Source organism: Strix uralensis, chromosome 5, assembly GCF_047716275.1.
Source record: "Strix uralensis isolate ZFMK-TIS-50842 chromosome 5, bStrUra1, whole genome shotgun sequence".
Lineage (NCBI taxonomy): Eukaryota > Metazoa > Chordata > Aves > Strigiformes > Strigidae > Strix > Strix uralensis.
Window position 1 is genome coordinate 787,904 of NC_133976.1, and position 25,605 is coordinate 813,508.

Here is a 25,605-nt window from a genome sequence, read left to right on the forward strand (position 1 = left end):
CTCTGCGCGGCCGGAGCCGTCTCGATGGTGGGGGCGGCGGGCGCGGGACCTCCGGGCCGCCGGGGGGCGCGGCGCGGCGGGGCGGGGCCGGGGGCGGCGGGGCCGGGCCGGGCCGGGCGGAGCGGGCGCTGCCATGGACGCGCTGTGCCGGGCCGAGCCCCGGCCCCGCCGGCCCGCCGCCGCCTCCCCGCTGCCCTGGGCCCGCTTCTCCGCCTGGCTCGACTGTGTCTGCGTGGTCACCTTCGACCTGGAGCTGGGCCAGGCCATGGAGGTGCGGGCAGGGGCCGGCGGGCTGGGCCTGGGCAGGGCCGGGGTGTGTGGAGAAGGGGAGGACGGGCGGGGTGTGGGGGACAGGAGGGGTGTGGGGAGAATGGGCACTGTGTGGGGCAGAGAACAGGCAGGGGAGGGTGGGGGCAGAGCAGAGGTGGGGGAGTGAGGGGAGAGGGTGAGGGCAGAGCTGTGGGACAGGGAGACTGGGAGCAGGCAGACAGAGATGGGGAGGCAGGGGAGAGAGAGCAGGCAAGGGGGGGGGGGGGGGGGGGCGCTAGTGGGGAGCGGGCAGGGCCGGAGAAGGGCCCGGTACGGAGGAAGACAGAGCAGAAGTAGTGCCAGGGACAGGCAGGGGTGGGCAAGATGGGGGCAGTGGGGGTAAGGCTGTGTGCAGGGGGGAGAGGTGGTGTATGTAAGGCAGGAGTGGGCAGGGAGGCTCGGGGGACTGGGCAGGACAGGGGTGACTAGGCAGGACAGGGGCCCTGCGCAGGACAGCGCCTGGGTGCACAGGGCCGAGGGGAGCCGGGGACATCCCGGGATGCCAGTGTGGGCATCGAGGGGCCGGGGGGCTGGGGGGGGGTGACTGAGTGAGGTGGGCAGAGGGCTACAGGGCTGCTGAGGAGGGGGAGGAGGGTGGCAGGGAGGAGGCTGTGGAGGAAGGGTTGTGGAAGACGGCCCATGGAGGCAGGAAGGCCTGGGGTTAGCGAGCGGGGGTAGGGGTGAATCTCGCTCAGAAATACAGATCTGATGGGGGGGGCCAGCAGGCAGTGAGGAGGGGTGGGGGTGGGTGTCGCAGCACAGCGGTAAGGAGGGAGTTGGGAGCTGGGTGGGAAGTGGGGGAGCGATGGGGGGGTAATGGGGAGCGGGGTGCTGAGGTGGCTCTGTCAGCCTGAGGCCCTGTAGTGTCGGAGGCTTCCCAGGAGGTCTGATATGCCCGTGGGGGGTCGTTGTCGGGGCAGAGAGGATGAACTGGGAGCGAAAAGGCTGGAACAGTTTTTCCCTATTCCCTGGAAATTGCACTGTTTGGAAGAGGATTTGAAGGGAGTTAGATACCCGAGCCTTGTAATGTGACGGAAGGCAGAGCCAGTTGGTGCTCTAAGAAAATGCAACATAAGGAGACCAGATATGTCTGGATTATTCTGAACCTGAGGCATTATCTCAAATTCCTTATATTTGTTGTGTAATTGTGGGAAGTATCCCTCACTTTGCCTTTCTGTAAGAAGGTTAACACTTTTTCAGAGGATTGAGACTTTCAATTTTTAAAGTCCTGCTGAGGCTTCTGAAGGGAATGGAAAGCACTAGAGATCAAGTTACCCTATTGCTGCTCTGTTTTCTTAAATACTTGACTATGTTTCTTTCCTTGAAGCCTGAAAATAAAAATCTGTTGTAGACCTAAGTTTCACATGCTCTATAGTCTTTCCTGCAAAACCAGACCTGATATAGCCTGGAAATTATATGAATACTGGGATAATAATTAGCATTTACAATTTAATGCTTCATAGGTGTGTTTCAATATGTAGCTACGAAGGTGGTTTCTTACTGGTTTTATTACCTGTCTAGTGTTATAAGGAGAGGACTTTGTGATTGAGGTGTGCAGTAATTTGTTAATCCCCAGAAAGGTATTTTTCTTCTTTTCCTCCCTGTTCCTCCTTTGCCTACTTAAGTATTGATGGGAGAATGTTTCTCATGTGGCATAAATGACCAAGACGACTGGGAATGTCTCAGCATCTGGCCTGAGTGATGACACAACCCCGCTGTCACTTTTCCTTTGGCTGTGTGTTGTGGGTTTCTGTCTCTGAGCGGAGGCTTTGGGCAGGAGCAGGGGTCTGCGTTGGGTAAGAGCCCAGGAGGGAAGCCAGGCAGAGGAGAAGCTCTGGGATAAAGATCCCCTGTTCCGTTCTTGATGGGGTTGAAAAAATAAAAAGGCTCAAGCTGTTACTTACAGGGAAATTCCAAGTAAAATGATTTCAAAATTTTGAAGAGTGTAAATGTCGCTATTGCCAGTGGTCAAATGGTGTCATCATCGTCCTGCTTATTCTCTGCTTCCATCTGTTGCCTTGGTCCTTTCAGCTTCGGTCCACATCCTGCGCCTTGGCTCCAAGCAGGCTGATTTCTGCAGCCGAGAAGAGGGAGTTTCACGATTTGGGCTCTCGACTGCAGGTTTCTGGGTTGAAAAAAACACGTCTGTGGCACCCAGCCCTGTGGGACTTCAGTCCTGGCTGGGTTTGCACGGGAAGTTTGCCATAAACATTGCCAGATCGGTGTAGCTGACTGAGATTAGATCTTGACAGAGCTCTCTGTGGTTTTGTGGATGTACGTCTATCCCTCCACAGAGTGATTGATGCACAGAAGCTGTTCACGCACCCAAGGATTACACAGAGCGACAGGCTACAAATGCTTGGAGTAACTTGCGCTACCTCACACACTCGCAGCAAAGTGAGTCAGAAGGAGGGGAAGGCTCCTGCTCGGGAGGTTGCACTGTACTTTTGCATCATCTCTGTCAGTCAGTGTGTGAAGATGCCGACATCCCAAATGCAGACTGACCCTCAGAAGTCCCCTGCAGCTCTGCTTTAGGAGCAGGCCTGTCTCAGTCAGGGTTTATGTGCTGAGACCTCATCATCCTTCCCTGAAGGTTACTTTTTCCCCGAGTACAGGATTCTTCCCAGATAAAACTTTTTTTTTTTCCCCCCTTGCTGCTTCCACATTGTTGAAGCCTGGTTAGTGTGTGTCCTTCAACGACGTGGAGTAGAAAGGCAGAATTACCCCGGAATGGGGTAGGCTCTGTGGATACAACTTTGCAGCCAAAGAGCTTGTTTAGGATCTGTTCAGGTTTCTGCCTGTTGCGTGACTTGTGTCTGTGCAGTCGTCTCGGGGTGTAGATACACCATGGGCCTGACGTTCAGTGAGTCCTTGTTGCTTTTAAATACACAGTAGAAAAGGTGTTACAAAGGAAAACACAGGTTAATGCAGAAATTAGGTATAATTACCATTTCTGACTCATCCACCAATTCACATTTCTTCTAATAGCCAACTACAGATGGCAGAAATACCGGGGGGGGTGACGACGCGGTTCTGAGTCCCGCAGGAGCAGCCCACCCCACCCGCCCTTCGCCCTCCGACTCCGCGCAAGGCCTCTGACTTCTCTGGTGCCGCTGTCATAGAAACGCTGAAAATTCATCCCCGCGGCTCTGAAATATCCCTTTTCACAACGGCCCTGGCTCCTCCCTCCCCGAGCTTTCCCAAACACAGGCACTTTGTGAAGCTGCCTGACTTCAGAGTCACCAGGAGTCATTTTCTGGGATGTTCTTGGTGTTGCTATGGCAGCCGCAGAGCACTTGGCACCCGGCCGATACCCACAGCAAAGCTCTGGTGCAGGGATCTGCTCTCCACAACACGAGTCGCCTCCACGCCTGTTAATTCCCTGTCAACGGGAGAGCGCTAGGTCACAAGTTAGGACATAATTTAAGCCCTTTTGGGCTACTTCTGAGACATCCAGGGACTTTTACAAATAAGAAGTTCCTTTTCATCTACTGTCTTTTTGCTTTTGAAAAGTTCTAGCAAGTAGGATTCTTACTAGGGTTTTTAATCTTGTAAATATTTAGCGATTTCCCCCCCACACCCCCAAACACAGAAGTACGTGTCAGACTGTTAAACTGAAGAGGAAGCAAAGATGCAGAAGATAAGGCCTGTTTTTCAAAACCATGATATCTGAATTTTTGGGTCTGTCAGTGCTTCTATGCTCACTCCAAAGCATTTGAGCCTGATTTTTTTTTTTTTTCTCTCTCCTTCCCCTTTTCTCTCTCTTTCCCCTTTTCTCTCTCTTTCCCTCAAAATGCTGAGCACACATCTCCAAGCAAAACATATACTTAGCATATCTTAAACTTGGACCCATCAGTACCCACTTCTGGTCTGATTTACTTGCAGAAAGACCCCCAGAAAGGGCAGCAGCAGGGTTAGACATCTGTCTTGACTCTTGAACTTAAGTTTAGGTCATCAGCAAGCACTGCAGAAAGCACGATGCTGTGAGATTCCCGAGCTTCTTGATGAATCAGCGTCAGGTGTCCAGGTCTCTGTTCCTGGTCTGTCCATTATTAACAACATAAATGTTTGTATGATCATTAAATTAGTCATAACCACAAGAATTTATTCAGTTGCAAAAATACAGCAAGCAGAGAAGCGTGGCTTCTCCGGTGGTGTAGCTGCACCGCATCCCTTTGTGCTTCGGTGTCTGGAAAGCTTCATTCTCCACTCGTGCCTTCATGTGCTGCCTCATCGCCGTAGCTTGGATGTGATCGTTTTGCTCCTGTATTTTTGTAGCTTTTGTCTTTCAGAGGAGCTTTAACCGAAGGCTAATCAGCGTAATTTTTAATTGTTAATTTGGCTCACTCTCTGAAGCTGATTAGATGACCTTGCCAAGGAATCAGGGGGGAATTGTTAGAGCGAAGCGAGCTCGCTCGGTGAACTTCCAGCACTCTGGCGTGCTGCCACCCTTGCTATTTATAGACTTGTAAGAAGAGTCAAGCGCTGAAGAGAGCTCCTGATTTGAGTACCAGATGACTCGCACGCTGACCTGAAGCAGAGTTACTGCCCGGGAGCTGCAGAAGGCTGATGAGCAGATCTCCATTTTTCCAGTCACTCAATGCTAGTTCCTGTCTCATCGGCTTATTGAAAGCCACCTGCAATTTCTGCATTTCCCGATCAGTGAGTGCTGCAAAGGCTGTGGAGGTGACTGCTACAGATTTGCAAGTACTTTGGTTTCTGTCCACCACCCCGTGACATGCGAAACTCATTATTGCTGTAGCTGTGTCATCCCTCGCTTCTCGGTGTGGTTGTTTCTGTAGTGGATCTGGCTGGTGGCTCTTGCAGTCCTGCCCTCAGCCCTGACCTGAGAACTCTTGCATCGAGTTCTCCTTTATTGGCTTACAGTAAACGTGGAATCAGTCTTATCAGCATTTACAGAGTTCAGCTGCAGAGCTAGTCTTTAACTAGATGCTTTAAAATTCTTGACGATCTCTCTTATCTGAAATGCTGGATGATAAATTGGGTGTAACACAATTCAGCTGTCACTGGTGTGCTGACAAAGCATGAATCTTCAAGCCTGTGCCAGACCCACCTCTTTCTGTACAGAATAAATCTTGGCTAGTCTTTCAAACAACAGATCAAATCAGGGAGGCTAAACCAGAGCTCCAGATCCTCTCAGACTTCTCCTGCTGCCCATTTTCTGCTTTTTGGTCACTGTGAGCAGCATCTCTATCTGACCAGTCACTCAGGACCATTAAATAAGCGTTTTTACCCCAGAGGCAAGGATATATACCCAAGTTTGTGCCTACCACCAGACTTTGTATTGTTTAATGTACACAGGATATGATGTTTCCTAACCTTGTCATACAGCCAGAACCTTTGTCCAGACTGTCATTGTCTCACCCTTGGTTATTGCTACATCCGATCCCCTGCCCTTGAGGGCAGTAATCTTGCCCTACCTGTATCTTTGCAGAATGCTGCCGCAAAGGTTGTTTCCCCAGTCAGGGCTGTTAACACTCTCTGGGCCCTTCTCCAGGGGCTCTTCTTTCCATAGCTCCTCGTATCTACACATTGCTTCATCGTTAACGCTGTTCTTAGTCTGTCCCTACTGTCTGTCTTCTCATTTCGTTGCTGTGACAGCTGCTTTTACCTCAGAGCAGCTCGAGATGCCAGCCTTCCTCCTGCAGAACATTTCAGGGGTTTAGTGAATTGTAAGTGACTTTTTAGCAGGATTTAAAAAATCAAAATAACAAGCGACCCTCCTCCGAACAACAATTAGAAGAATACAAAGTCTAAAACTTTCCATACAGGACATTATTTTGGGCAATTTTTAAATTTGTATTTAGGTGCAGCATTGAATATTAATGTTCCCCAGGCTTGGAGAGTAAGTGTACATTAACATAATTTCAAGCAGCATTGGGGTAGTCCTCTCCTGCCTGCTTTAGAGAAACCAGATGTTTGCGCATCAGGGATCTATACGGAGAAGTTAGCAGCGGGGTGGTGGGGCTGTTTGTTCACTGAGCAAGTGAAAATCGAAGTAAAATAGAAGCCATTTGGTCTGTCTCCAAATCTGCTAGAGTAAATGCAGGCTCTGCGACAGGTTCAGGGCGGGGGGCTATCGACAGGCAGGCTCTAAATGGGTAGATGTGCCTTCACATGGGATATGGTACTTTGGGAAAAATGAGGCATGCACTTACCCTGTGGAAGTGACATTTATAGATCTGGGGAGAAGTTGCGGGGGGGAACAGAGTGATTGACTTACAGGCTCTTGTCTCGTTTGCAGTTGGTGTATCCTTATGACTTCAGACTAACAGAGAAAGAGGTAATAACTAATTTTTTTCTTTTTTTCCCCCCTGGTTGTAAAGATACTGAGCAGCGGTGATGGAGGTTTTCTTACTCTGTGTTTTTGTTTGTTGCAGAAAACTAGTATCTGCTACTTGTCCTTCCCAGACTCCTACTCAGGTAGGTAGCAGCATCCGTGGGCCTTGCCTGCAGCCTGCGGGGTGGTTTGTTGCCAGTAGGAAGGACTCGGGTTCATGATGGAAAGAGTGAGTCATCGCCTCTAACGCAGAGACCGATGGGCTCTGTCTTCTAGAACTGTGACAGCAAGGAGCACCCGGCCCTTCGGTCTGAACAGAGAGGCTTCTTGTCATTTTGATTGCTCTCTGGCTGTAGAATCTGGGATCTGGTGGGTGACAGGACAATTTCTGGGTAAGCTTGCGCACTCATGCTTCCCCCGTGCCAATACAATCTAACCAGTAGTCACGACGGGTAGGTTCCCTGAGGTTTGCAGCTGCCGACTGGCAGCATTTCTGTGTTTGTGAGTGAAGCGCTCCGTGAAGAGAAATAGATGGGGAGAGGATGCTTGCGCAGCAGAAGTATTCCCAGAGCTTGTATTTCTGAATCAGAAAGGTGGCAATAAGAAATAAAGCACGTTAATTCATCCCAGTACCTGCTGCTTCAAGACTGGTCCCTGACTGTTAGTTTTCCACAGTTTACTTTTAAATGTTTTTAAGGTTGTACTGTCACTGGTTTCTCAGAGCTTAGTGAACACTGGGGCTAAATGTCCCTTTTATTGAAGTAAAATATTTACTAATAGCAGTGTCTTTGTAAGGGAGCACAGTGGGAGGGGAGTGTGTCCTCTCACCTCCCCCCCCCCCCCCGCAGGCTTTTTGCTCAGTGAGCTTCGTGTGTTTAACTCTTTCCTCATAACTGACCCCTTTGTACCTACTCAGCCCTGCTCCTGCCATCCAACTGATGAAAACTCCCCAAGACTTCACGCTGCCTTTTTTTTTTTTTCCTGCTGTACAAAGTGTTCTTGGGGGCGGGGGGAGCAGTGCAGTGTGACCTGGGGGGTGCCCAGCGGTGCTGCTTGGCTGGGTCACTCGCTGGAATTGTTGTGCAGGGGATTGTCCTTACAGTCAGTGTTCATGTGGTTTAGGATTAAGGCTGTTTGTTGGTTTTTCAAAGGATGGATGAGGAGTGGTGGCTGCGGCTACTCAGGATTGATGATACTGGCCAGTGTCTGTCCGTTTCCCACCGTGGCCTGGCAAGGTTCAGCTTAATGATACCAGTTGTGTTCAGCTCTGTGTTCCTCCTGTCTCGCACTGGGTTTGGGGGGTTTCTTTGCACTGTTCCTCTCCACTTTCTTTTCAGCTTTGGAGTTCTCTACAAATCCCTCTTTATGTCAGCATTTCAGATTTAACCAATTTCCAGCTTTCTCTTTACTGAAACTTCTTCCTGAGCATTTGTGATCTTCTCTGTCTCAGGTGGCCTGGGGGATACTCAGTTTAGCTTCCGCCTTCGTCAGGCTGGGGGCCAGAGGACCACTCATTATGAGGATGATGGCGAGTACAATAGAGAAGCCCCCCTAACGCTGCAGGTCAGTCGCCTTTCAGTGCACTACTTCCACCTGCTCAGCAAGCCGTAGTGTTACTGGGTTAAAAGCCAAACCTACTTTTGATTTGTTTTCTGTGCATAAAATACTCATTTTGTCTGGCCGTGGGAATGGTCAGAAAAGGGGAAAGCTTTCAGCACAGGGACTTTACTCCCACGTTAATACTCCTAGAGGGCCGTGCTGGGAATCCCAGCCACTCTGATGGCGGGGACGGGGTCAGGGGACCCCGGCTGAGAGCAGTGGTCGTGTCTGGGGACAGCGAGCAGATAAACGGTGGCACACAGGTGACATCCAAGAGCTCACAGCTACCTGTGCACGCTACCGTGAGGCAGGACAAGAATATCCTTGTGGTAGATCAGAGGTTTGCCTCTTTTGTTGAGGGATGACAGGTCTTTTCATCTGTTGCAGGATGTATCTGTATAAAACCAGCCGGAATAATTGGTGTGCCACAAATCCACACTCGGCTTGCTGCGTGCGGGCTGGTTTAACCATGCCCAGGCACTGAGAGCAGGAGCATCTGTTAGTTGTGGTTTTTCCATCAGTGAGTTCTGTCCATCTCATGCAGAGAAGGGATGTGCTGTTGCTTCTTTTAATTGAGCAGATGGCCGTCAGATCAACTCGTCCTCTTCTGCTTTCTCCTTTGAGATGATGCTTCCTGTGCATGTGCCTTTATAACACTTGAGCAATCTTTTTGTGATACAGTTTTATGATATGCAATCCAGAAATGGATTGCTGGTCTGAGAGGGAGTAGGAGGATTTCTTTTCCTAAATTCTGGTCTAGAGATTTTTCAGTTTGCATACATCTATACTGCTCTGTAGCAATCGGCACTGCCTCACAGATTCACCTAGCTTTGAAGAAGTAAGGGAAGTAAAACTGTCAAAGTACTGCATTTCATTGTGGAAAAATAATATTTGGGAAGGGAAAGGTGCCTTCATGGGGCCTGTGGGGCTTTAGAAAATGGTATTAAGGATGGTCTTTGCGTTCAGCACTGACAACTATCCTTCCTCCTTGATGTCTGTGGGAACTTAGGAGGCGTAGTGTGTTTGAAACCATCACCAGGGATTTGTATTAAATCTGTCAGTTTTCAGGGGTGCTGTGAAGGAAGCGACATCGAGCTTTGTGCTTCATCCTGAGCAGAGCTGGACTGGTACCGCCTTAAACGCCTGGCTAAGGGGCTGTGGTGGGTCCCTCCTCTCAGAAGATGAGGTATTCCTTCCTCAGCCATACACTACCCTCTAGCTGGCAAAGAAAACCCACGGTCCCAGCACATCAGTGGCAGCAGGGGTGAGCTCAGAGGGTTAGCTCAGCCAACCTCAATTAACCCTTTAGATGATGGCCCTGAAGGTGCTGCAGAAAAGGGCAGGTGCTACCTGGAGGCTGTAACGTTTTGTGAATTTAGTTTGTATCTCCTCTCTCTCTCCCCGTTTGTTAAACTCTCCCAGGCAGCTGAGCCTGGATAACTTTGGTAAGCAGGAGGGAGCGCTGTAACTGTATCCTAGGAGGAGCGAGGCGCTGTTTGGTCGGCGGCCGTGGGGGGCACAGCCGTAGCGGGGATGGGTTCTCAGTAACGGCGTGCTTGGTCTCTCTTGCAGCGGGAGTCAGCTCATTACTTTGGTTACGTATACTTCAGGCAAGTCAAGGACAGCTCGATGAAGAGAGGTTATTTTCAGAAGGTGAGTACTGCAACCAGATAGCTCGCTACTCTCAACTGGTACGTAGCTGTAAAAAGGCACCTATCCATAGCTGTAAAATAGCACCACTTCCTACGTGCCACCCACAGTGTTTCTGCAGGAAACAGCAAAGGTCACGGCAAACAGGAATATGTGGAAAGTGTCATTCCAAACAAACCTGGATGCGGTTGCCATGGTGCCTCAGTCACATGAGCGGTGACCTGCTGTCTGAATCATGAGATCCTGAAGAACTCGAACAGTTGCTTCAGTACGTACTCTAGTGTCAGGTAGTGAGAGGATGTGCTTCGTTACTGTGGGCCGTGCGAGTTATACCTTACCCCTACTCTTATTATTGCTTTAATCTTCTTCCTAGTAGCTGTCTGGGAATGGATTTCTGGCTGGGCTGATTGCTTCTATCTAGCAGCAGTGGCACTGCTGGTACTTCACCAACCTTGTCTCTTATCATAAATTCCTTTGACACAGACACTGGAAAAATAATATAAACTGCATCTTTATTTCAGCATAAATACGCTGAGTGCTTTATATTATTCGGACGGATAGTTACGGTCACTGCCTGAAAGAGAGTGGAATTTCAGACGACTTCTAGAGAAGGAAAATATTTTACTTTGATCCTGAGATCCCTTTTTCTCCATGGGTCTGTGGAATTACTCTTCCAGTAGCGTTTTTTTCACATCAAAAGATAAAATGCCATCTTCTCCAACAACTGACCTTTGAAACCTGCTCTTCAAAGAGCGATGCTTTGTAGTAGATCCGTCAGGAGGTGGGGATGCTGTGCTGTCCCAGCTGTGCTTTCACTCCTCCACCTCCAGGTAGTGACATGGAGTTTCTTTCAGAGATGCTAATACAGAAATGAGTTTCCTCATCTCCACTAAAGCAATGGGTTGATCACTCAAAAAGCTGGAGGATGAGAGAAACTGGGCAACATGGGGACCTGATGAACAGATAGTTGTACCAGGCTAACGTCCTTGCTCTGTGGTAGACTTACAAAAGTAGTGGGCACATTGAATGCCTCAGTGAAGTATATTGTCATGCTACGATGTTTTTTTTATTTGAAATGGCAAAGTTTTGAGTTGGAAATGAGGTGTTTAAATGACCGTTGCAGAAATTTTCACTGGATCCTAGTTAATATATTCGTTAATGATTAGAGGAAGAGAATAATGAGCATAGTCATGAAAACCCCCAGTGGGACTGATTTGGAAAAGTTGTAAAAAACAGTGATATGTTTCACAAAGAAGCATTAGAAAGAAGCCAAAACAACGACAAAAAATGGCATTGCTGGAAGCAAATCAGCATTATTTCAAGTTACTCTGTTTTTCCCCAGAATTCCTTTATTTTGTTTATCTCCCTAGTTTCAGTTTCAGTGGTCTGCTCCTTTGCACTTCTCCGTCTGATATGGTTGGTTTGGTCGCTTTGAACCTATCAGCAACTTATTTTTATTTTCCCTCCAGCTGATCTTTTGCTAGGTCACAATCCCATCCCTCTGAGTTGGTAGAAGCTACCAGCTGTGCTTATTCGTTAAAGAAAAAGCTCCTTGTCTGTGCAGATACCCAGGGTCTCCTGAAGCCTGAAGGCTCAACGACTACAGAGCTAGCAAGAATTCCACCAGTAAAAGTGCTGCTTTTGTGCTCTTCCATGGTTTTCATGTTGGTTTTTAAGTGTAGCCCTCTAGTAAGCAGTATAAGTATATGCAGTGCTAGAAGTGATCGTGTCAGGGGGTCTGTGACTCCTAAATGTGCCTTTTTTCAGTCGTTGGTGCTGGTGTCACGCCTTCCATACGTGAACTTGTTCCAGTCACTGCTGCAGCTGATTGCTCCGGAATACTTCGACAAGCTGGAGCCGTGCCTGGAGGCAGGTGAGCAGTCAGATCTGGGAGGGAGGCTTTGCGGATTGAAATCTTTCAGAGCCCTTATCTGGAAGTTCTTGAAGGACAGCTGAAATGTTCCAAATTGGTTCATTCTGGAACAAATTCCAACAGGAAAAAACTTTCATCCAAGTGGTTGGCTTGTCAAAATTATAAACAGCTGTAAAGGATGCATTAATGGGAAATGTCTGACAACCGTAATAGATGACACTGTCAGTTTTGCATACAATATATTCCCAGAGAGAGGAAAAAACTGCTAATGCTCCATCTCTGTCTAGATCTTCATTGCACTAGTCAGCTTAACCATGACTTACCGACTGTACAGTGCTGCTGGGCCTGCCCTGGAAGCGGTGGCACAGGCATAAGTGGTGTCTGACCTAAACTTGCACAATTATTTGCTAGAGCGTGTGTTTGCAGCTAGCCAGGGGGACACGTGAACGAGGGATGGGCGATAATTAAATCGGCAGAACTCCTAGGACCAGCTGAATTAGCTGTATTGACCTTCAGATTAAACTCTTTTCTTTCCCTGTGTCCCTGCAGTGTGCAATGAGATTGATCAGTGGCCGCCTCCTGTGCCGGGACAGACTCTGAACCTTCCAGTGATGGGAGTTGTCATTCAGGTACTTCTTGCTGATGGTCTGTACTCAGCAGCAGACTGAGGCAAACTGGGAAGCAGGACACGTATTCCCTTTCCTTCTGGATGCTAAAATTGCTCTTTACTCGATTCTTTCCCTTTATTCCTAACCTCTGTACAATTAGAATGGATAATTGAGGAAGCTTTCTCACGTGGGTATTTGTTAGGAAAGTAAGCAAAGTGTACGTGCATGCTGACTGATCCCATCTCCCTGGATAATCTGTCTGGTTTTATTTGTAATCCAGGTGAGAATCCCATCAAGGGTGGATAAACCAGGATCAAGCCCGGTGAAGCAGTTCAATCAAGAGGTGAGATGAAGTGTGGCACAACACAAGCCAGTGATGAGCAGAATCTAGACTACTAAGGAGGGAGGGTGGAGAAGAACTGGAACTCTTTCAGCCCGTTTTAGCCTATTTGAAACCACTTTGGCCTGGGACTAACGTGGTTTAAGCTACCCATCTGGTTCAGACTGCACGCTCTAGCCTGTGTCTTTCAAAAGAGACTCTGCACGGAATTGGTGTGCTTCAGGTTATGTCTGTGTGGTGTTCTCACAGTTTTGGTTCACTTCCCTTTCCTTGGAATTCATGCGTAGGTAGGTCTCTCTCCACGAGACCCTACCTTAGTGTTCTCTGTTCTTTTGCAGCATTTGCTGTCTGAGCATCTTTACTGCTTTTATTCAGCTTTGATTTTGAGTCTTGTTCATTTGATTTTTTTTTTTCCCTTTTTCTCTCCTTTGAATAATGCTGTCGTATTTCACAACTTTTGGTACCCATATTACCAGCCCTTATTGTCTCTATCTGTATCTTAAGCTCTGCCTTGCACCAGAGGAAACTAGAAAATAAAGGAGCAGGCACAGGAAGTCTTTTGTACCTTAAAAAGAGGGGATTCTTGGCTATCTTCTAGCAAAGGAAATTCATTTGGGCCTTGAATGCTCAATCCAGATCTGTTCCTGGCTCATACCTCTAAGCATTAACTGTGTTTTCTTCTTTTTGTGCTGCTTGTCGAGGGAGCTGCTTTGTGATTGATGTGGTCAGTTTAGATGGCGTTTCAGTCAGGATGCTTCCATGTACTAACAGGTTTGGGTTTGTTTGTGTGTTTTTCCTTCCTCATTTAGAATCTGTTACCAGCCCCACTGGTTCTCCCCAGTATTCATGAACTGGATCTCTTCAGGTGAGAGCCACCATCCTTGCAACCTTCTCCTCTTCCGTCTGCTTTCCCTTCTCCCTCCTCAGAGTATTCTATAAATTATAGGGATAATGAAGAATGAAAAATCGCTGCTTTGCAGGGTGTCAGTTAGAATACTGGGCTTGCAGAGCTTGTGCAGTGTTTAAACCTGCGTGCGCTGCCCCTCACAGAACCCCCATATGCCTGTGAGAGGAGGGTTTCTTTTCTTGGCTTCAGCTGTGATCAGCTTAAGCTCTGAAGCGTACCCATTGTGTGTCTGAACCAAACTTCTCAGCGTTATAGGTGCTGTTCTCATAGAGATCTGCTGTAATCCACGTGCATCATCTTTGCTTTGAGAGCAGCATGACCAGCCCGCTGCTTTACATCGCTCAAAGCGTTTCCTTTAAACACCTATAAAATGGTCGAGCAACAGCGTGTGTAAAGCCACATGGCATTCTGTTGTGGGGGGCTAAAAATCAATCCTAGATTCCAAATTCCCAGCTAGAAGCACACCTGGATGGGCTCATACGCAATAATTGTGTCTGGTCTTTTCTGAACTGCATTTCTAACCTCCCTCCTGTCACTGACAGGTGTTTCCAGCCGGTGTTAATTCACGTCCAGATGTTGTGGGAGCTGATGTTACTAGGAGAGCCCATAGTTGTAATGGCACCATCCCCTACAGTGTCCTCAGAAATGGTTCTGGCACTTACCAGGTAATGCCCTCAAATTCTGAGATACCGGTAACTGTACTCATAAATCCTGACAGTTTCTCTCTTTCAGATCCGCTCTTCTCCTGAGTCAGCTGCGTTAGGTTTAGTTTGCATGTAAGACAAAAGGCACAGCAAGAGAGTCTCGCTCATATCCCACCAATGGTGGAGAAAAGTGGATCTCCCATGTTGGGAGACCTGATGGTTCATAGCCCCGAGGAACTTTGTCTCCCTGGCTTTGAACTCTGCTTTAGTAAAAAAACAAAAAAATCCCAGAACTCCTCCAAACCGTTACCTCTGGTAGGACAAAACACTGCTCTAGCTCATAAACCTGATGTAAACACATGTTCCTCTTCTGTGAAGTTTGTCTGGCAACTCTTCTGTCTGTTGTTACAGCTGCCTTGCTCCTCTGAGGTACTGCTGTGACTACCGCCCCTATTTCACTATCCACGACAGTGAATTTAAGGAGTACACCACCAGGACACAAGCACCGTAAGTAGCCAGTAGACCCTTGCTACCCGCTCACCACTGTCTGTGTGAAGGAAACCCTGAGGCTAGCATTGTTCTGCTTTTTTTTTTTCCCCCTCTTTCTAGGCCAAACATTGTTGTGGGAGTCACAAACCCTTTCTTTATCAAAACTCTCCAGCACTGGCCGCACATTCTTCGGGTTGGGGAGCTCAGAATGTCAGGTAAGGCTGAAACCAAAGTCCCATCGTGCTGGTAGACCTTGTTAGGGGCGAGTAGTGAGCTGAGAGTCACAGCACTAGCCGTCGTTTCGCACCTCTGCGTCCCTCTGAGAGCTGAGAAACCGAAGGGAGGTCTCAACTCAGACTCAGGTGATGCATAGGGTGAGCACAAACAATGGGGAAGGCAAGTTGTTGAGAGGATAACTTGCTGTGGGTTTGTTTTGTTTTTTTTTTTCCTGAAGCTTTAAGAAAAGGAGAAGTCCATCCTGGGCAGGAAGGAGACAGTTACAGAGAGGTGGAGAGAGAGACTCCAATTATTATCTATGAAGCCAAGAAAACCTCTAGGTTGAGGAGTGGGGTTTTTTTGCAATGCCTCCTTAACATGTTCCTGTTCCAAAATTTTAGCAGGGAGGTTAGCAGACGAGAAGGGTGGGGATGGAGTTAAGGGAAGATCTGATTGAAGACGTCCAAGGGTAGAGCTGAGCCTTCTCGGGTGCGAGGTCTCGCGCGCGCCGTGGCTGTGAGGGCAGGTTTGGAGCCTGAACTACTCATTCGGTGTCTTTCCGCAGGAGACCTGCCCAAGCAGGTTAAGGTGAAGAAGCTAGCTAAGCTAAAAACTCTAGACACGAAACCAGGTAGGTCCTTTTGTCAGACATCGTTTAATTTTGTTTCCCCTTCCACGTGGGGGATTTTGCGGGCATGTGAACATGGCATACCTTATTCTTTGTATCTCAACAAACGGACGTTTTGGTGTTACCATCTTCTCACACGTTATCACCTTCTCACACTTGATCTGCTACTCCGTACAGAAAAACTGTACATCTTTGTTCTGAGATTTGAAAAAGCCAATATAAATTAATCGAACAAATTATTTTAGTGTTGGGAGGACAGCTTCTGATTTTCTTGGTTTCATTTAATATATCATACCCACTTTTTAGATGTGATGGAAGTCAAAGGAACTTGCTTACCCAGAGAGAGCTGTCACTGAACTAACTGTTCACCCCGGGCCTAGCCATAAGCTGGCTCCAGTAAGTTATCTCCCCATAAGCTTAACGTAAGAAGGTCCTTGAGATAGTTCAGTGTCCTTAAATCCTGCTGTGAGTAGTGGCTGCGCTAGCAAATTCATAATTTTTTAATTATTTTTTCAATTATGCACACACACAGAGCTGCCAGGGTTTGTGCTAGGAATTTTGGTTCTGCTGTCCCTGCACTATATGATAGCACCTCCTCTAGATAGGTGGGCAAAGGTTTGTTCCTAACTTCTGCTTTTTTCCTGGTTTTGTGTTATTTTTTTTCAATCTAGGAATCTATACTTCTTACAAAACATTCCTTCACAAAGACAAAACCCTGATAAAAAGATTACTAAAGGTAGGCGGTTTCCACTCTGTCCTACATCCTGCGTGTCATTGTGGGGAAACCGTGCGAACAGCTTGGCTTAAACCGATACAACTCTCCAGAAGGAACAGACTTTTTGCTCTGTGTAATGATTTAGTCAAGTATACCTGGGCATGTTTATCACGCCAGTTTTAAAATTTTTGAGTTGATATTATGGCTTAAATGCTGGCTCCGAGCTCATAACCAAATTGAGAACAATCCTTATCAAAAAAAGAGCCTGAAAAAAGATATTCTATGTAGTTGCGATGTGAGTGATACATTTAACTAGGGAGGGGAGGATGGATTTGGGGCGGTGCAGTTTTCCAGACTCCTCTGGACTGGTTGCTTATAGCGATTTGCACATTCTGCGTCCGCCTGCACGAGGCAGAAGAGCACCTTTGCGAACACGCTGCTTGTGCTTGCAGGGGATCCAGCGGAAACGCCCGTCCGAAGTCCAGAGTGCCCTTCTGAGGCGTCACCTCCTGGAGCTCACCCAGAGTTTCATTATTCCCCTGGTGAGTTGAGCAGAGACTTGTCGGAGCGCGGGGAAGCGAACGGGAGGTGCTTGAGTGACGAGTTGGCACTTGCCCTCTTTTATTCACCCCTACCTGAGCATCTGTAATAGATCCAGGATGTGGCACTCTATGGAGATGTTCTACTCCGTGGAAAGGAACTAAATGGCTCTTGAATGCAAATTTCAGTCATTAGTGTTGAATCTGCAGGTTGGATATTCAGCACGCCGTGTGTAAAGACAGAACGTGGTTTCCTGCGATGCAGGAATAGGTGTTCCCTGTTTGGTTCTAACACCAACCCTTTGCTCTTTTCAGCAGGGAATCAAAGCAGATACGTAGGGAAGGGACGGGACCCCAGACCATTCCTCTTCCCCTCTGACGCTGGAATCAAACCCACTGCCAGTGCAAAACCTGCCCTTCTGGCTTTGGGAAGCTTTGCTGTAGAGCTTCAGAGGCCTCTCCCCGTGGTGATTGCCACCCGAAGGCACATTTTAGCAAATGCTTTCTTTCAATGCCCTCCCCCTCTAGTCCCACTACAGAGCTGCTGGTGCTGGTTTGGTGACCGTCCAGTCGGCTGAGTTTGGCTCCCCCACTTGGGTTTCTCCATCATCTTGGCAGGTAGCACATGGGAGGACTGAGCATCTTCTCAGATTCCAGTCCCTCCTGCCAGCTTATTCGCACCTGGCCTTTTCTCTCACGGCACGCTTAGGATTCTTGCAGTGTAGTTTTGTGACCTGGCCCCTGGTGGAAAACGAGCTGGAACGCTCAGGCTCGTGTGAAAATGCAATTATAAAATAAAAACCCAAGGAGAGTAGGAGGCTGCTGGTTGGGCCTGTGATGCTTTGGAGAAGACTGTCAAACTCTGTGACCACGCAAGAGGCTCCTTGGTTGTTGTAACTTTTGTTTTTTGAAATTTTTAAAATTTCTTCTTAGGAGCATTATATCGCAAGTCTGATGCCTCTGCAGAGGGCCATTACTCCGTGGAAGGTATGTTCAGTTGTCCAGGTGCTTCTGCTTTCCTTCGACTGTGGGGATTGGGAATAGTTATGCCATATGCTGATCCCATACTCTGATACTCTGCGTGAACTTCCCTCGTTGAAGGAAGAGGGTTATTACTCCTTTAACCAAAAAAAAAAAAAGTTGAAACAAACATTGGGACAGATGCTTCCTGTTTTGCAGTAAGCTCAGCTATTGTGAATCTCATTTGAATTTTACTAACAAGGCTTGTTAAGGTGTTTGTACATTTTTTGTTCTCATAGTTACTGAGTCTGCCTTGTGCAGCCTCTGCCATTGTAAAACCGACCTCATTTCCCCCTGTTTCTTTGGGGTGCTGTGTAATATCTTTCTGTTATGCAGAATCCTCCACAGATTCGTCCTTTCCGCCAGGAAGATTTCATGAAGACCCTTGAGCACGCCGGTCCCCAACTTACCTGTGTGCTTAAGGGTGACTGGTTAGGCCTCTACCGGTAAGATTTTGGTACTTAGTTGCCTTATCCCCTTAACCACCAGTGCGAGTTATAATGAACATCAAATCCTGAAGTAGAATTGGGAGAAAAAAGGGAGTTTCAGGACAGAGACTGGACACCTGACGGACATGACTGAAGAAGTGATGGTCAGGGAGAGCAAATGCAGGGCAGAATCAGTCCTGTGTCTTACTTAATCTCTTAAATGAGGAGATACAGTCGGGTTTAGACTGGATTTAAGTCTACTTAAGCGTCAACTCTCCATCTTCAGGAACTTAAACTCCCTGCCGGAGAAGGGCACTCGTCTCTGACGTCAGCTGTGTCATTTATTGTCCTCCGGGGAATCTCTGAGGGGTCTGGTCCAGGGCAGGTGGTGTGTAAAGACTCGTAGGTACAGACACACAGCATTCGGGACAGCGGCTGTTTCATTGTCACTGCACAATGGCAACACTCGTGGAACGGAGAAGGGTGTTGTTTCTTCAGGGAGGAATTTGAGAGCATGCAGGAGAGTTTGTCCGTTGTTTTCGTAAAGGATAATTAGTTATAAATGGGATGGGGAAGACGCTTATCACAGTGTGAGTAGGAAAAATCCAGAAATCAGTTACCCAGTGGGAAGGAAAATGGGAGATATATAGATACAGAGGAGGGAAAAAATTCCAGAAAGTGAGCAGAGACAGTAATCATGGATTAGTATGTTTTGTTGCCATTTTGTGCTTTAATGTATTTAGCAGAAAACAAACAGTTCCACTCCTTATGGTGTGGGTGTGGTGGACAGGTTTAATTTTGGATATCTAATATTTTGAAAAATCGTAACAAACAACAAGCTGCTTCAATAAATGGGTTGAGCTTTGCAGGGAAGTGATGTACATGCAGAAGTTTACCCATTCCAGGGTTCTTAACTCTGTGAGATGTTGCGCATATACTATTTCTTGTGTTCCGAAGCCATGCCCTGAATTAAAAAATAAGAGTGTCTGTATCACAGCGGCATCGTGAGATCTTGGCTGGGTTTAGGACTCCGCTGTACGTGAGCAAGAGTCCTTGAAGTTGCAAAAAGAAACTGTGCAGACATCAGCTGAGGTCTGCTGGTGAAGGGCTCTCTGCAGGCAGCCTGAGGAGGGAGATGGGAGAGCTGCTGAGTGGCGGCTCTTAACGAGGGTGGGGGGGGGGGGTAAGTGCTGAAATACAGCCTCACCATCTCCTGCTGTCCGGGAGGGGCCGGCCGAGCACGTGCTGCTGGAGTGGCTGTTCCTCACCTCTATAAGGCGTCTGAAACCTTCTCATCTCTTTCCTTCTCTGCTGTCACAACCCTTGTCTTTCAGTTAGTGGCTTTTCAATCTCATTTGGAATTTGATCTGAAGTTCTGTGACACTCGAAGAGCAGGTTTTGTGCTGCCCCCTGTTCATTTTCCTGCGTAGCTCAGTAAAACCGGAGGTTTACACCACGCTGCACCGAGAGGGGTAGATTATCCACCCTCTGAGGTAGCCTAGACGATGCCTCGTTTATGTAGGAGAGATGTAAATCGCTGGTTATACAGGACTTAGGCTGTGCTAGCAAATGCTTGAAAGCTTTAAACATCAGGAAAGGAATTAAGCAGGATACTGCAGAGGAATTTCTTCCTGTGTTGAACCACCGCCATTATCATAACTCCAAAGGAAAAGTGGGCCAAACTAAGGCTGCGGGGGGTGAAGAGCACCGCTCCCTGCACGGGCTGAGGCGCGAGCGGCTGCTGAGGAAGGCGTGAGGCCGGCAGGATTGTCCCTCTGGTCGGTGACAGTCTGCTCAGCTCTATCGCGTTAATGCCTGACAGGAGAGAAGCCTCTGGAGAAGACGAGATAGGGGAAGAGCGTGTTAGCTCATAATCAGTTACTGTCCCTCGTGGTGCTGAATCGGAATGCCTCTTCCTCTCACATCTGTGCCTGCTGCAGTAGGAGCCAGCAGGCTTCTCCGCCTCCCCCTCTGCCCCCTTCTCAGCGTCGCCTCTCTCTCTGCAGGCGCTTCTTCAAGTCGCCCAACTTTGATGGCTGGTACCGTCAGAGGCACAAGGAGATGACCCAGAAGCTGGAGGCCCTTCACTTGGAGGCCATCTGTGAAGCGGTACGTTGCGGCCGCAGGTATCGAGGCCGGCGCCGGGCGATACCTTCTCAGGCCCGAGAGGAGGGCGAGGAGGGCACTGCTGCCTTGGAGGCTTCCTGGTGCCGCGCGGGTCTGCGCCGGAGGGTGGGGGACAGTGCCCTGTGCCCTTGGGAATCGCAGTTCCGGGAGTCGCAGCACATTTGGGGGACAAGGACACGAGCAGCTCAGCTCCCCTGCTCTGTTACCTGGCATGGGTCCTGCTCTGGCTGCTTCTGTCAACTATTTTTCATTCATCAGGCCCTTCAGAGTGCCAGACTGGAGGCAGCATCTGTTGCTGCCTTCCTTAACGCCCAAGGAATATAGGTAGGACTTTTAGAGGTGACTGCTGCTACGGTTTCTTCAACGGAGCAGCTGCTGGGGTAGTCCCAGGAGCTCTGGCGTCCTGCCCAGGTGCATCCTCAGCTGCAGCGCTGCTGCCCTGCTCAGCAGTCCAGGTCCTCGAGTGCCGTGGGGGGAATGCCAGAGCTGTCTCCTTTTTTAACAGGCCTGATTCTGGCAAAGAGATTTAAATTCTGAGACCAGCACAAGACTCATGGTGCTGAAAGGAGGAGGGGAGCCCTGCGCTGCCTGCATGTTGCTGCAGCTTTCCTTGGTTCTTCTCTTGCAGGCCAGAGCGTGATACTGTCATGGGCAGAAGAGTGGGGAGAGCTCTGTCTTGCTCATTTTGGCTTAAGTGCTGCGAGCAGAGTTGTGAAAGAGGATGAGAAACTTCCCCCTTGCTTTTATTTCAGGCTTTGCTTAGGGATATGTCTTTGAGAAAAGCTTCTGTAAAGAAGAAATGTCCCTGAAGAAAGCTATTCTCTCTCTTTAGAACATTGTGGCCTGGATGAAGGACAAGTCTGAGGTGGAGATTGTAGACCTGGTGCTAAAACTTCGTGAGAAGCTGGTGAGTTTTCCTCCCTTCTTCCTAAACTTGTTCCTTTCTGTCGTGGCAGGGAGAGACCAAGGATCACACTTGTTGCTTAGAAAACTGTCTTCTCGCTCCCGGACTTGGAGAACTGGCAAGAGGGACAGTCATGAAACTTTAGTGTTTGTGTAGAAAAGGATTCAAAGTTGTATCAGAAAATTTTATCAAAATTGTATCAGCAGTAGCGTGGCCAGCAGGGACAGGGAAGGGATCTGACCCCTGTGCTCGGCACTGGTGAGGCCACCCCTCGATGAGTGGGTTCCGTTTTGGGCCCCTCCCTCCAAAAAGGCCATTGAATGACTCGAGTGTGTCCAGAGAAGGGCAACGGAGCTGGTGCAGGGTGTGGAGCACAGGTGTGATGGGGAGCATCTGAGGGAACTGGGGGGGTTCAGTCTGGAGAAGAGGAGGCTGAGGGGAGACCTCCTGGCCCTCTGCAACTCCCTGAAAGGAGGGTGCAGAGAGGGGGGATGAGTCTCTTGAGCCAAGGAACCAGCGGCAGGCCAAGAGGGAATGGCTCAGACTGGCTCTTCGGAAGGATTTCTTTGCAGAAGGGGTTGTTGGGCGTTGGAATGGGCTGCCCAGGGCAGGGGGGGAGTCCCCATCCCTGGAGGGGTTGAAGAGTCGGGTTGACCCAGCGCTGAGGGATCTGGTGGAGTTGGGAACGGTCAGGGTGAGGTTCATGGTTGGACTGGAGGAGCTTCAGGGGCTTTCTAACCAAGATGATTCTGGGATTCTGTAAAGTTCTGACTCTTTCCATCTCCCTGAGGCTCAGGTGACAGTTTCCCGCCTGTTGCCTCATACCCCAAGCTAAAGAGACAAGGTGAAGTTCGCTCAGCCAAAGGCAAAGCGGAAAGAGGAACTTTGAAGCTATTTTAAAACTCCTCTCTCTCCCTGCAGGTGAGAGCCAGGTGCCAGCACCTCCCTGTGAAGGAAGAGACGCTGCGGCGGGTGGGCCTCTACATCGAGACCATCATCGGCTCCTTGCCAGAGGATCTCCAGGCCGTGCTGCACCACCACTGAGCGCACTGAGGGGACTCTCCTGGGGAAGGAAGGACCCTCCCGCCCCGCTCCGAGCCGCGAGTGGCTGCAGTTGCCTTTGGAAAGGAAAGTTCTTCCCTGATCCAGCCGGCGTGGCCCGATCTCGACCTCGCTCACACCCAGGGATGGTCTTGAGGGTCAGAACCACGGCAGGAATGGGGAACAGTGTACGCTGTTCTGCCTAGTCCTGCTTTAGGAGCTGGGTTCGGGGACTGTAAAGGAGAAACTGTTCCCTGGGTGGCTGTTGGCAGGTCCCAGCGTGACAGCCAGGCTGCAGCAGCACGGCACAGGCTGCGCAAAACGTGCCGCCCATATCCACAATCCATCTTAGTCTAGTGCTTGGGCTCACGGATTTTCGGTGCCGTCAGCTGGCCTGGAAGTAGCAGGACCAGCGCTGCGAGGAGGGGGTTGTCTTCAGGACAGCTCCTGATAATAACAAGAGAGATGCTAATCCCCCCTGCATACAAGTGATGTGGAAAAATTGGCACTGCCCCTTCAGCAGCCTGACTGACAGCGGCAAGAGCCTCAAGCCTCAGCTGGGATGGGAGTGGGAGGACGAACTGCTGCCTGCGGAACGCTGCTGGTTTTTTCTCCAAGGCAGAGGAGAAGGGGCTGGTGCCTCTGCAAGGAACAGAGCTCTCCAGAGATGGCGGCGGGGTGCGATAGCTACCGGAGAGCCGGAGAGAGGAGCTGGCCTCCAGTCGGAATTTATTCTGCTTGAAAAATCAAGTTTGTGGGCTCTGGTAAGGTACAAGATGGCTGGAGCTCTGCCCTGGGCAGTGAGAGCTCTAACGCAGTCAGCTTGCTCGCCGATAAAACGGGGTGGAGAAGCTGAGTTTTCCAGCCTGTGTCAGCCTGGCTGAGGGGGACATGGCGGAGTGGCCCGGGCCATGCCCCGCTGTGCCCAGGTCGGTGGGGAGCAGCCTGCAGCTCTCAGCACAGCTTGTGCTCAGCCCGGCCCCGCTGCCCACTCACCTCCCGCTCGCCTCAGGCAAGGAGAGAGACGGGCGGGGGAGGGAAGGACGCGGGGCTCCGCATGCCTGGGACGGGGTTTGATGGCTGCTGCTCCAGCTGCCAGTTAGGCCAGGCCTCAAGGCCAGGTTTTAGGGGGGCTCTGGCAGCCTCGTGCCCTCCTGCTCGGGGCGGGAGAGTTCAGCACTTCACGGGGTGGCAGCGGGGCCATGGCACGAGCTGTTGGGGCAGATGTCGGGTTCCTCAGAGGGGGCTGAACTCTTCCTGCCTTTTCCCCTCCAGAGCTGGGACAGGGCAGGAACAGTGGGGAGCCGCCCACTTTCCCCCGCCTCCAGCCTGGAAGCGGCCAAGGGAGGAGCCGTAGTAACGAGTTGTGTCCAGTCCTCAGCCCTGGCCACCCTGGGCAGCGTCTGTTCTGTACATAGAGTGTGTGCGCCCGTGCCATAGCCCTGCAGCGACTTGGGGGGACCGAAGCACTAATGTATAGTAGAAAATATTAGTTTAAAAAAAAAAAAAATTAAGCCAAACTGTGCCCTGTTTTTGAATCTTTGTAGATTTAGTTGGTTGGGAGCGGGGTTGAGCTGGGCTGCTCACGGCCCTCAGCGTCACGTTTGCTCAGTCGATGTCTGTCCGGGCTGGTGTTTGGCATCTTGGATGCAGCTCTTTGCCTCTTTCCACCTGGTTATTGATTTTTGGCTTTGCATCAGCCTGGCTCTCCACTCTCCCTTTCACCACCCTCCCGAGGTGCTGGTTTCTCTCCTTCCCCTTCAGGGGGTTGGAATCGGGGCCCTGCTGGTGCCCAGCCTGCAGTGCTGGCTGGGGCCCTGCCCCACGCTTGTCCAACAGTGTTTTAACAGAAACGTGGCACAACTGGAGCTGGGGAGGGCCAGAATCTTGTGCTTTGTCTCTTCTCTGCTCCCCCAACCTCCTTACTCTTTTCCCACCCTTCCTTCCCTCTGGGAATCTCCTGGAGCGGGATCAAGGTTGACCCAACTTGTCCTCCCACCCCTTTGCTCTCGTTTCTGCTGGCAGAGCTTTGGCCTCCCCTGTAGCTCTCACGGATTCATCTGGGTTGGAAAAGCCCTTGAAGCTCCTCCAGTCCAACCATGAACCTCACCCTGACCGTTCCCAACTCCACCAGATCCCTCAGCGCTGGGTCAACCCGACTCTTCAACCCCTCCAGGGATGGGGACTCCCCCCCTGCCCTGGGCAGCCCATTCCAACGCCCAACAACCCCTTCTGCAAAGAAATCCTTCCGAAGAGCCAGCCTGACCCTGCCCTGGTGCAGCTTGAGGCCATTCCCTCTTGGCCTGCCGCTGGTTCCTTGGCTCAAGAGACTCATCCCCCCTCTCTGCACCCTCCTTTCAGGCAGTTGCAGAGGGCCAGGAGGTCTCCCCTCAGCCTCCTCTTCTCCACACTAAACCCCGCCAGTTCCCTCAGCCGCTCCCCATCACACCTGTGCTCCAGACCCTGCACCAGCTCCGTTGCCCTTCTCTGGACACGCTCGAGTCATTCAATAGCCTTTTTGGAGTCAGGGGCCTCGCAGGGGGTTTTTTCCCTTCAGCCAAATTACTTTCTCTCCCACCAACCACATGGGCGAGGGCTGGATCACAAACCCTCCTGGTGCTCACCAGGTTCCCCCCGGGAGGGACCCCCGGCTGCTCGCTGCCTCAGGACTCATGTTGTTGTGCTGTCTGGCCGCCCTTCACCCCTCGCATCCCCCACCCTGCCCAGACCCACCCCCCCACCCCACCCCCCCCCAGCTCCTTCACCTTCCTGCTGCGTCTTCACTGTCCCGATACGCCTCGGTAGGTGCTGGCTCATCTTCCCCTCGTCCTGTGGCTGTTCCTCAACAGCCCAAACATCCTCCTTCAGGTGTTGTTCCTCTCCATGATGTATTTTGAGCTTTGTGTCCCTCCCGTGGAGGTTTTTCCCTCAAACCTCACCCATCATCATCCTTTTCGCTTCCCTTTTTTGCGGCGCCCATGTGCACCAGCCTGTTTTCTCCCTCACCCCCTCATCTCATGAGCGTTTCTGCCCTGCCCTGGTCCTGAGTCCTGGTCCATGTGTCTGTCCTAAGACCCTTGGTCCTGGCCTCCCCCAGCAAGGCCGGCCCTGCGCTGCTGCTAATCCCCAACTTTCAAAGGGCTCCCCATCCTCCCCCCGCTGCTCCCCTCCCTTGCTGGTGGCGTGGGAGCCCAGCACCCGCCACCACGCTGCTGGGTACCCCAGGGTCTGTGAGGGTCCCCCCTGTCCCCCCACCACAGCCCTCAG

General features: G+C 50.3%; 1 protein-coding gene across 3 annotated transcripts; it reads left to right on the forward strand.

Annotated features, from left to right (window-relative positions):
* The first annotated feature begins 96 nt into the window (after positions 1–96).
* On the forward strand, positions 97–23,858 carry DENND6B (DENN domain containing 6B). 3 transcript variants are annotated; one of them, XM_074869585.1, is made up of 20 exons: positions 97–271; positions 6,575–6,613; positions 6,711–6,753; positions 8,061–8,173; positions 9,782–9,862; positions 11,627–11,732; positions 12,282–12,361; positions 12,621–12,683; positions 13,490–13,545; positions 14,130–14,252; positions 14,643–14,738; positions 14,841–14,935; positions 15,502–15,567; positions 16,236–16,300; positions 16,732–16,821; positions 17,752–17,805; positions 18,175–18,284; positions 20,273–20,375; positions 21,226–21,300; positions 22,219–23,858. In XM_074869585.1, exons 1-20 carry the CDS (start codon positions 134–136, stop codon positions 22,339–22,341), a joined length of 1,719 nt encoding a protein of 572 aa, XP_074725686.1. In that variant the 5' UTR covers positions 97–133; the 3' UTR covers positions 22,342–23,858. The 3 variants fall into 3 exon arrangements, with proteins under 3 accessions (XP_074725686.1, XP_074725688.1, XP_074725687.1); XM_074869586.1 differs by lacking the exon at positions 97–271 and adding an exon at positions 2,409–2,706; XM_074869587.1 differs by lacking the exon at positions 22,219–23,858 and having other exon boundaries at positions 21,146–21,279.
* The last annotated feature ends 1,747 nt before the right edge of the window (positions 23,859–25,605 follow it).

Bases quoted from the DNA above. Each gene is read 5' to 3' on its own strand.
- DENND6B (XM_074869585.1), top strand. From the start codon at position 134: ATGGACGCGCTGTGCCGGGCCGAGCCCCGGCCCCGCCGGCCCGCCGCC. The intron at 14,739-14,840 runs GTAAGTAGCCAG...CCCTCTTTCTAG, and splicing joins ACCACCAGGACACAAGCACC to GCCAAACATTGTTGTGGGAG. The intron at 16,822-17,751 runs GTGAGTTGAGCA...ATTTCTTCTTAG, and splicing joins AGAGTTTCATTATTCCCCTG to GAGCATTATATCGCAAGTCT.